Below are 11,162 nucleotides of genomic sequence, written 5' to 3'. Positions count from 1 at the left end.
CCGTCTCAAATCTCTTAATGAGTGTTGAAGACCTTGTTCTTTCTCCCTGCATTGGGCTAGGCTGGAAAATGAGTTCCCTGAGTGAGAGGTTTCACTATTGTCTGCTGGAGATAACCATTTCCTTCCTTCCTTCCTCTCTCTTTCTTTCCTTTCTCTCTCTCTTTCCTTCCTTCATCCCCCCTCTCCCCCGTTACCTGACGTAGAGATAAATCTAAAGTACATCACCCACAGTCATGTGGTTGGGCAACTTAAGAAATGCAAATAAATATTACTGTAAACTGTGAAATCTTATGGGAAGAATTAATTTGACAAGTGAACTAGATCACTGAGTCACATTAGCCAATCCCATATTCCCCCAGAATGAGGCCTCTAACAAGTCTAAAAGTAATAATGGATTTTCAAATAAATAAATAAATAAATAAATAAATAAATAAATAAATAAATAAATAAATAAATAAATAAATAAATATATATATATATATATATATATATATATATATATATATATATATATATATATATATATATATATATATATATATATATATATATATATCTGATGAGAGCTAAATAGCTTGAAATAGATCTATACTAATCTCCCTTTATTTATTTATCAGCACAAATACAACACACACACACATATATATACACACATACATACACACACACACATACATACATACACATATATGTTGTATTTGTGCTGATAAATAAATAAAGGGAGACTAGTATAGATCTATTTCAAGCTATTATGTAATACATCCCAGGTTCGAATCCCAGTAAGGGTATGGCTAGCTGATGAGAGCTAAATAGCTTGAAATAGATCTATACTAGTCTCCCTTTATTTATTTATCAGCACAAATACAACACAAATGTAACAAAGGCAACAGTAAAAATATTGGGTTTCTGTCTGGATGGTCTCTTGTGACGAGCCGATAGACAGAGAAAGGAAGCAGTAGGCTTCCTCCCATATTTGGGCATACATATACATATACATACATACAAATAAAATATTGAAATAAATTTGTCAATTTTAACTTTTTCTGCTTCAAATGAGGTTCCTAACATAATAAACCACAGAAATATTCCAAATGTCAATGGCAGATGTTAAAAATCAAGAAGTTTCTATTGTCAGAATTGTCTACAAACTGTTCCTCAAAGAAACAAAGATTTAAATGGTTTCAGTAACAATTGTTGTAAACTTCTGGATATGCTTTAAAAATCAATTCCTCTTTTAACTGCACACACTTTCTTAAGAGCGACCCAAATCTTCAATTTCTTTACAGCATTTAAATTCACACTTCAATTTTTGCTATCGTTTTTTTAAAAGCATGGCATTCTTCAAAGGACTGCCACACCTCCTTCACAGCGGCTGGTGATCATGTTAGCAGTTTCAGTCCAAGTATCCACATGTGGATTATACACCTCCACAGAATCTGAAGTCACAGGAGCAGCTGCCTCATAGCTGGCAGTCCTGCCTCCTGTGGCATAAAGGAAGCCATTCACAGCTATGACACATACTCCAGCTCTTGGGACTTTCATTGAAGCAACTTCTGTCCATTTTTCCTGATAATAAAACAACATAAAGAATTATCTTTTCAGTATATTACATTTTCCTTACAGAGCAAATCTACAGGCATAAGAACAATTATAATGGTCTTTCGTGCACTGGCAGGGTAAAATACTGCGATATATTAAAAATCAAAGACAAAGATAGTATTTATTCAAACTCACAAATCCAGAAAAAATGCAGAGATGGAACAGAAAATATTAGCATTTGGTTAATGAATTGGATTCAAGAGCAAAATTCTGGATGATTTTTGAGGCAGAAGAAAGGAAATTTCTCAGATTTTGCTTATGTCCCTTGAAAATCTGCTCCGTCTGATTGGAAGTTCCTCCTGGCCTGGCAAACTGACTCCGATCACCAGGTTATCTTCTAATTTTGCTCAGTTTAGTTTTATATTTGTTCTAGAAAGACATTCCTTCAGCTATATAACGCTTATACACAGAGTTAGAAGCATAAACTGCTTGTGCCATTCTGGAGAACAAGCAGATACAACACTGATAGTACATTCAAAGAAAATGGGAGAAATTATAAAAGGCAGTACAAATAGTTACTTTGATATGAAAATTAAATCCTACCTCTTCAAATGAGTATTTCTCAACAGTTGAAAGAGCACCTTGAGTTTCATTCCACCCTCCAACAGCATAGATGCAGTCATTCAAAGTAGCCACTCCTAGATATGCCCTTCTAGTGCCCATTTCAGGAAGGGTAGACCAGCGTTTAGATAGGGGGTCATAGACTTCCACAGAACATAATTCTATTTCTTCATTGCCAATGCCTCCCACAATGTAAATTAAACCTATGAATATAACAATTTCCTATTAGAGCATTGTCATTTGAATGCAGTTGGTGACAAAGAAGTCATCATGCAAAATTGGCTGTTTTAAACCATTTTATATTGTAAATAATGTGTTTGAATTTTATTCTTCAAAACAGGACAGAGAATCTTATGAGGATATCAAATTTTCTGGTCATGTATTAACTGAGCAACCTTATCAGAGGTGGGCTGCTGCCGATTCGGCCTGGTTCAGCTGAACTAGTAGTAGCGGTGGCAGGAGGCTCCGCCCATCTGCCTGGATGCTTCTGTGCGTTGCACGCGCAGAGCACATCCGAACCAGTAGTAAAAAAATTAGCAACCCACCCCTGAACTTTATATGCATGGCTACTGAGAATTCAGTCTAATTAAGTCAACTGCAACTATTCCCAACAAATATATAAAGAATTTCAGCTTGTTTAATATATTAGGAGTTATCGAATAGTACATTTTAGGACTAACCGATTTTATTAAAAGGCATAAGGTTTCATGAGCTTCAGATGGTGATTTTTAATAAAATCTATTAATCTATAGTTACTGGATTCTCCCTGATTTTTAGCTGCTATAGATTAATGTAGCTCTCTTCCTATAATATTTAAAATATTGAAGCTGGAAATTTTAATGCTTATCACTTGCATCTATTAAGACTGCTATGTTGAATATAGTTATTAACCATAATGATTGCAGACTGATTGCTGCCTATTATCTAATTAGCACTAAGCGAAATGGTCCCAAAAATTCTTAATCCCTCACCTCGTATTTCACAACAGCCAAAATTATAACGCGGCACAGCCATGCTGCCCACAATTTCCCAAGTATTTTCTTCAGGATCAAAACGTTCAACAGAGGTACCAATCTCTGCTCCAACCCAACCTCCTGAAAATCAAGACAAGTGTGCAGTAAAAAATATCTCATAGTAAACAGATTGTCACATTCTTGAAACAATCAGATATATAATAGATATAAAAGTATTGTAGATTTATAGCCCTAATACCTAAACATTCCTCACAACATGTTTTACAAATGTACTCTATTTTAGTAGTACAGGTTTTAATACTACATGACTTTGGCTTTAAAACAAAGTATAGTACATTATGTACCATACAACAATAATTAAATTTAAATATCCTGTATATTATCTTACAAAAGATACAATGTGGTAAGCGAGCTGGTGAAGCTATTTTAGCAGCACTCTCTACCTTTGAATCTCTGAGGAAATCATTTGTGTTTGGCTACCAGCAATTATATTTATCAATGTCTCACATGATTTGAAGACAACTTTATTATTGTATACACAAAAACTGCCATGCTATGTAGTATGTGACCCAAATACAATATTGCTGCTAACTTAAACAGTTAATAGATTCAGTAGTCAAAAGACTTGCCCAAAGCATAGATAGTGCCATAAGAGGTGCATACTCCAAGGCCACAGCGAGGATGGTTCATCGAAGCTACAGCAGCCCATTGCTTTGTAATAGGATCATAGCGTTCAGTACAGTCAAAAATCATAGAGTCTTTTTCACCTTGGGAAAGAGATAAGAACATAAAGTATGTTATACAACAGACTGTGAAGACAGTTACTGTACTATGGCAGAGTACTGGCTCAATTTATCAATCTGAATCACTATTAATGCAGATTACAAATTAAAGCTGCTAAATGACCACAGCACATTGTACAGTCTCTAAACCGAGTGGCATAAATGTTTACTAAAGATGATAAGGAATTGTAGCTCTGATCAGCTTGGGGAGAATTTTATCTCCCAAATATACTTTTCCTGAATAGATAGATATTATATTACTAATAATTATTGTCTCTGAATAACATTTAAAAGAACTGGAAAAAGCAAATTTACATCTGGAAGGAAGAAAAAGTACACAGAAACAATCATGGCAGGATATAATTTTCTCTTCTTCTTCTATCTTCTTCTTCCTTCACCTTTCTTCTTTAAAAAAGGCTGTATGTATGCATGTATGTTCCAGCATAACTCTGGAGCATCTCGAGCAATTCCAACCAAACTTGGTACACAGATGATTTACCCTCTGGAAACAAATACTCTGTGTGTGTGTGTGTGTGTGTGTGTGTGTGTGTGTGTGTGTGTGTGTTCCAGCATAACTCTGGAACGCCTGGGTTGTCAAGGAGAGCAAGTGCAGCATCCCAGAGCAGCAATTGTTTATGATGTGATAGAAGAGGGAAGGGAGAGCCTGGGCCATTAAGGAGAGGGGGTGGCAAAGAGGAGTGCATTGGGGGGGGAGGGAGAGGGCAGGGATGATGGGCATGGGAGTAGGAGGAAAAAAGGCCCCTCTCAATGGTTCCCTGTCAGACAAATGCTTCAACACCTATAAATACCTGGGCAACACCGAGTTATCAGCTAGTATAATAATATAATTAATATAATATAATTAATAATTATGAAATTAATATTATATTGTTAATAATGATTGTCTTTGAATAATGTTTAAAAGAACTGGAAAAGGCAGGTTACATTTCGAAGAAAGAAAAAGCATGGTAGAAACAATCATGGTAGGAAGAAAACCAGGGTTGTTCAGAATTCAAAGAATTTCTATAATACAAAATTGTTAGAGCAACAGTCCATAGGCATAAGGCAAATTTGCCTATTTTACATAATCACAACAATAAAATGTCCTAAAAATGGTAAGCATAGTACCTGCCAATGAAAATGCCGCCTGCCACCTATTGTAAGATTTACTGTGTATATGGTAAACTCTGGATGTCATTTTATAACCCCGATATGCTCTGGAATGGTGTATGCCAATCTTAAAGCTCTCGCCTTTAAATAGTTAAGCTATTGTCATGGTATGTGGGAATGAACTTGGGAGATAGGAGGGAGAGCCGCACAACCAGCATGTATAAGATGTCTCAGCCCATAGAAAGTGAAATGACTTGGGAAACGTTTCAGAAGAAACTCTCCCTAGTTTTCTGAAGGATAAAAGGAGGAGAGTAGTAGGTTCAGACTTGTAAGATTCTGTTAATGTAACCTTACAATGAAGATGGAACTAGGGCTTCTTGTTTGGACTTACAGGGCTAACAGCTATCAAATGAGCAATACAAACAATAGTCTATATTTTTCTCAATATATTTTAGTTACCTCCAATAGCGTAGACCATTCCTCCAACTACTGTAACACCCAGGCCACTGCGAGCCTGGTGTAAGGAAGACACAGTAGTCCAATACTGACTGAAAGTGTCAAAACGCTCCACACAACTGAGAGCTCTGCTATCACTCCAACGTCCTCCCTGCAACCGAGTATAACCACCTACAGAAAAAGTGGGGACAGGATAAACAATCAGCAATTTTGTAGGCATTTCTTGACTAGTTAGGGGTTTCCAAATATTTAAAAGCTAAGAAGAATCCCCACCTATTGCATAAATGTATTTCCTAGCTTTTCTCCGTGGACGTGTCTTAGTTGCCTGGAGAAAACTGCTCATCTTATTTTCTTTGGGAGACTGACCAACTTCACAATATTCTTTCAACAGAGTATGCAGGGCTACTCGGAGACTGAAATCTGAAATCCCTGAGAAAGAAAGAAAACAATCAAGTAAAAAGCAGGTAATCCTTGAATTATGACTGTATTGAAACTTGCCAATTTTGGTCGTAAGTCATAATGATTATAGAAGGTTTGGTCATATGACTGACCCAATTTCACATTTTTTTGCACCAGTCACTAAGTAAACAGTGCAGTCAGAAATACAAATACTGCAATTGTTAAGTGAACCCACACAGGTGGTCCTCAATTTACAACATTTAGTAATGTTCATTTAGTGAACATTCAAAGTTACAATGACACTCAAAAAAGTGACATGATCATTTTTTACACTTATGACTGATGCAGCATCCACACGGTCATATGATTTACGTTTGGATGTTTGATGACTGGTTCATATTTGTGACAGTTGCAGTGTTCCAGGTTCATGTGATCCCTTTTGCAAACTTCTGACCACCAAAGTCAATGGGAAAGTCAGGTTCACTTAACAACTGTGTTACTAACTTAACAGCTGCAGTGATTCACTTAACAACTGTGGTAACTAAGCTTGTAAAATGGGGCAAAACTCACTTAACAAATGTCTCACTCAGCAACATAAATCTTGGGCTCAATTGTGGCCGTATGTCAAGGATTACCTGTATAGCAAAATGTGTTTTGATGTAGTTTTTTTAGTCACTGGTTCAGTGTTAATTTCTTAATACTTTTTGGTTCTTACTGCAGATCGTCTCCTTTGAAAACCTGATTAATTCCATAGGGGGTGGGGTGGAAAAACACTGTTCCATACATATCAAGACAAGATTTAAACAAAGAAAAGCAACTAGGACATTAGTCTGCATCTGTATTCTTCCATTAGGGGGAAAGAACAAGAACTTTCTGATCTTCTATCACCCTAAAAAGTAGAGATGGGTAATCCACAATGGGGGCTATAAAGCAGGAGAAACTGGAATGGAGAAATCTAGCTATTTAGTATAGTTAAGTTTGTTAAATTTGGATGCCTGGTGAAATTCATGATTTCATACAACATACTGTTCTCTGACCTTCTCTGACCTTCAACAGAACAGCAGTCTGCTCTCACAAAACTAGGCCAGATTACAAAATAGCTGCTATAAATTTAACCAGAATCTGGATCTTCATTTTTTAGTTCATGCCAAATTTCCTTACCTATCAATTCTCACATAAAAAGAAATAAACACTGATGACCAATCCATCCTCTTCTGCCCTACTTCACTTTGATTTACCATGTCTTGTTTTCCTTCAAATAAAAAAAAAATCCAATATTTTCCTGATTATAAAGTGCAAGTGCCATTGTGTTTTGCATCATGTCATGAGTTATTTGCTATGATATTCAATTTGTATTATACACAAATTGTATTTTAATAAATGTGTTTATTATTTTTTTCTTAATTTGTAGTAATACTATTATATAATAAACCATCAAGTAAACATATTGAAGGACAGCATACAAAATGTAATAAATAAATTCATTAACAGGAGTTCTAATATTACAGAAATTTCATGTTATAGGGTGAGGTACTATTACATAACATAAGAGCACACCTGTATATACCGTAGTTAATAAGTCTTCATAAAACCAGTTTTTAATTCTTATATTGGGTAACTGAGTATCCTATCATTATTCTACAATTTATTATTAGATTTATATTCTGCATGACATGCCTTAATTTTATGCAACTCATTTTAGTGTATTTTCCACAGCAACAACCTGTGAGATGGGTGGGCTGAGAGTGAGCAACTGGGCCAGAGCCACTCAGCTAGACTTTTGTCCTAAGAGAGGACTAAAACTGACAGTCTTCTGATTTCTAATCCAGAATGTTAATCTACACCAAACTGGGTGTCAAGAAGTTACCTTCTATGTATTTCAAAAGTCTTTGTGGAGATAATAAAGGAAATCTCACTGCATCCAGTATTTCCACAACATGTTTCTTTCTTTTCCCTGAGTCTTTCAAAATCCATTGCATGGCAGCCAAAAAAACCTGGTACTCATCTTCTATGCTTAGGTCTTCACTTCTCAATATCTTAATCAGATGGTCTTTTGTCAATGCCAAGAATTCATCTCCATTGTGAACCTCCAGGAAGTGGGCATGGATGTAGTTCTCTGTGAATTCTAGCAGGTCATGACAGGCAATTTGCTCAGCAAACTGGAAGAGTCCAATGCAGTTCATAGGATCAATCTGTCCCTTTAGAAATTCACAACAAAGGTCCACCACCTCTGACAGCTGAAACATGTCTGCTGCCACAATCAACTCCTGGACATTATTTTCATTAATGCTGACAATACCTGAAAAAGAAAGAAATATTTTTAGCTGGCATGAAATTTACCAACACTGTTAAAGTATACAGGTAATCCTCAATTTACGATTATTAGTTTCAAGTTAAGAAACTAATGTTCAAAATTAGGACGGTAGTGACTTACAACCAATCCTTGAACATATGATTATCACAGCATCATGTGATTAAAATTTGACTGCTTGGCAACTACAAGTATTTGATGGTTGCTATGTCCCAAGGTCACATGATCATCATTTTTGACCTTACCAGGGGACTTCCAACAAGCAAAGTCAATGAAGAAAGCCAGATTGACTTAATGATCTCAGCAAAAAAAAATTAAAATTGGGAATGTCTCACTTAATGACCGCACTGCTTAGCAATGGAAGTTCCAGTCTCAATTGTGGTTGTAACAATAACCATCTGTATAGCTTGTCTGTAACCATAACTACAACCATCCTTTGAAAGATATTGATGTACACTGCTAGTAGATAAGATTCCATGCAATTAGAATAATGAAGATAGTGAACAAAGGTACTCCTTTAGATGTGAAAAGTACATTTATTAATGCAATGGTGCAGAACGAAGATTTGTACCAGAAAAGCTGTAGATTAAATCTGTTTCAACATCTCTTCATACTATATATAAGAATTTGAAAAATGTAACGCTTTCCTCAACTTTTTGAGTACTATTTCAGAGAGAAAGCTTTATCCTTGAAATACTGATTTTAATGTAGAAACAACTGGCTTTATGTGGCAGTTTCTCCCTTGAATTTAAATGTGGAAACCAGTCCAGGTTTACTTCATTTAGCTATTTATGAAAATAAATGTGCTGTATAGGAGAGAAATTCTGTATCCAGTAACTATTGTAGGTTCTTTACCATTATGTTGAGGAACAGAGCAAAACACTTTTAATTCATGCTTAAATGTATTTTGACAAAATGCCATTGAATTTAATGGAATTTATTTCCAGATGTTGTGTCCATGTAGACAGTAGCAACACACAAATTATGTGAATAAAACATAGATATCTGCCCATATCATGCTATGTAATTCATCCTGTTTTTTCAACTAATCTGAGATAAAAGATGGATGTTTGCAAAATAGTTTTTAACTTAACAAGTACTAACTGAATCAAAACATTCAATTTGCAGGTTACTAGGTAACTAAGACATTAACCAAAGCATGTTAAGGAAAAGATTAGAAAATCTTGTACCTGTATAAATAAACTCCAGGAGGATCTGAAAAATATTAGCATCCACACCCAGGATCTGCACAACATCCTTTGAAGATTCCTTCATCCCTCCAGCAAACAAAGCAGCAAAATAAGAGCTACTTGCAGCCAAAACAAGCCGGTGAACTTTATATGCTCCTTCACCAACCTGGAGCTGTACATCACAGAAGTGTTGCCCGCATCTCAGCTTGTTAATCTGGGCTAATAAAAGACGAGCATGCCTGTCTGCCAAGAAAGGGAACTCACTTGTGCTGGGGCAAGCCACACAAGCCATGATAGCTTGACAAGGTCACAGAGAAACTGAATGACTGATGCTCATCAGCTTCCGGTGCTACCCTAGGAGAAACAGAAAAAACATGAAAATGACAGGCCTAACAATGAAATTACTGTTGACCACAAGTAAGATTAATTACCATAACTCAATTCTTCCCGCTTTAATTAAAGAAAGAGTACTATGAAAGATCTTCAGCTCAAATTTGAGTTTGGGACCAATTCCCATTTTCATATCATAAATGAAAGTGATAGACTATACAAAACCATTGAATCATACTCTGGGCAGCAGACCAAGTACCAGTTCATGGCTTGTTAGGAACAGGGCTGCAGAAGCAGCAAGAGAGAGAGCAAAGCTTCGCCTGCACATGTACAGGATCTAGGTTGCAAGGGAAACCATCCTCCACACCTCACCCCATGGAAAAATGGTCTTCCATGAAACTAGTCTCTGGTGCCAAGAATGTTGGGAACTGCTGGTGCAATACATAAAATATGATTATGTTTAAAGAGTGGCAAATTACATTTTGGTTTTTTTCCCCTCTCTACTATCCTCACCCCAGTTTACTACTTCTTAACTGCACTCATTTCCTTAGTTACTCCATTGTCAATAGTACGACAGAGAAACTGTACAGTAGACCAGTCCTGGTGTTGGAGAAGACCCCTGCGAGTCCCTTGGACTGCACGGTGATCCAACTGATCAGTCCTAGAGGAGATCAACCCTGATTGCTCTTTAGAAGGCCAGATCCCGAAGATGAAACTCAAATACTTTGGCCACCTAATGAGAAGGAAGGACTCACTGGAGAAGAGCTTAATGCTGGAAAAGATTGAGGGCAAAAGAAGGGGACGACAGAGAATGAGATGGCTGGATGGAGTCACTGAAGCAGCTTAAATGGACTCCAGAGGATGGTAGACGATAGAAAGGCCTGGGGGACCATTGTCCATGGGATCACAATGGGTCGGACACGACTTTGCAACTAACAACAACAGGCCAGTCCTGCATACTAAACAAAATCTCTGGTTTGACATTTTTCCCCAGAAATGCTACCTAGCATCTTTTAAGGTTTTGTTTCACATTACATTTCACATTATGCATCATTTCAAAGTTTCTCCCTTTGTTCTCCCTTCAGTTATTCTTTTTAAACTATCGCTGAGGGCTTCAGCTCTCCCCACCCCCACCCCAGGCACGGCCACCCAGGGGATGCTTAGTCCCGCCAAACCTTTTGAGTGCCTGCACACGGCTGTTGGCGTTCCGGTACTCACTTCTGAGGTAGCCGAGAGTTGTTCACATTTCATTTTATTTTCCCGCCTTTAAAAAGAATCAAAAGAGACTCTACGGCGGGAATTCTCGCAGCAGCGGCGCCGAAAATAAATTGGAGCCCCCACACCCCCAGTAAAAAAACAAACAAACCCTGAGCTGCAAAATGCAAAGCGGCAGCCGACAAGAATTAACACCTAGCGCCGAAGACGCGGCTGCACAGAGAGAGAGAGAGAG

The 11,162-nt window shown here is 37.0% G+C and overlaps 1 protein-coding gene across 3 annotated transcripts; it reads right to left on the bottom strand.

Moving 5' to 3' along the window:
• Positions 1-1,100: 1,100 nt before the first annotated feature.
• IPP (intracisternal A particle-promoted polypeptide) lies at positions 1,101-11,151 on the bottom strand. 3 transcript variants are annotated; one of them, XM_087719743.1, is made up of 9 exons: positions 10,931-11,151; positions 9,383-9,736; positions 7,749-8,180; positions 5,756-5,911; positions 5,486-5,653; positions 3,764-3,901; positions 3,132-3,254; positions 2,143-2,363; positions 1,101-1,566 (listed from the first exon to the last, which is right to left on the bottom strand). In XM_087719743.1, the coding sequence occupies exons 2-9, from the start codon at positions 9,672-9,674 to the stop codon at positions 1,342-1,344; spliced, it is 1,755 nt and encodes a 584-aa protein (XP_087575869.1). In that variant the 5' UTR covers positions 9,675-9,736; positions 10,931-11,151; the 3' UTR covers positions 1,101-1,341. The 3 variants fall into 3 exon arrangements, with proteins under 3 accessions (XP_087575869.1, XP_087575870.1, XP_087575871.1); XM_087719744.1 differs by having other exon boundaries at positions 9,647-9,736; XM_087719745.1 differs by lacking the exon at positions 2,143-2,363.
• Positions 11,152-11,162: the final 11 nt, after the last annotated feature.

The sequence above is a fragment of the Thamnophis sirtalis genome, unplaced genomic scaffold (assembly GCF_051295495.1).
Source record: "Thamnophis sirtalis isolate CommonGarterSnake01/CBP01778 unplaced genomic scaffold, rThaSir2_p1.2 scaffold_7, whole genome shotgun sequence".
Lineage (NCBI taxonomy): Eukaryota > Metazoa > Chordata > Lepidosauria > Squamata > Natricidae > Thamnophis > Thamnophis sirtalis.
Note: the sequence above shows the minus strand (reverse complement) of the source record. Positions and strands in the feature narration are given on the sequence as shown.

Bases quoted from the DNA above. Each gene is read 5' to 3' on its own strand.
- IPP (XM_087719743.1), bottom strand. From the start codon at position 9,674: ATGGCTTGTGTGGCTTGCCCCAGCACAAGTGAGTTCCCTTTCTTGGCA. The intron at 5,912-7,748 runs GTAACTTCTTGA...TTTCTTTCTCAG, and splicing joins ACTTTTGAAATACATAGAAG to GGATTTCAGATTTCAGTCTC. The intron at 3,902-5,485 runs GTAACTAAAATA...CTCTTTCCCAAG, and splicing joins AATGGTCTACGCTATTGGAG to GTGAAAAAGACTCTATGATT.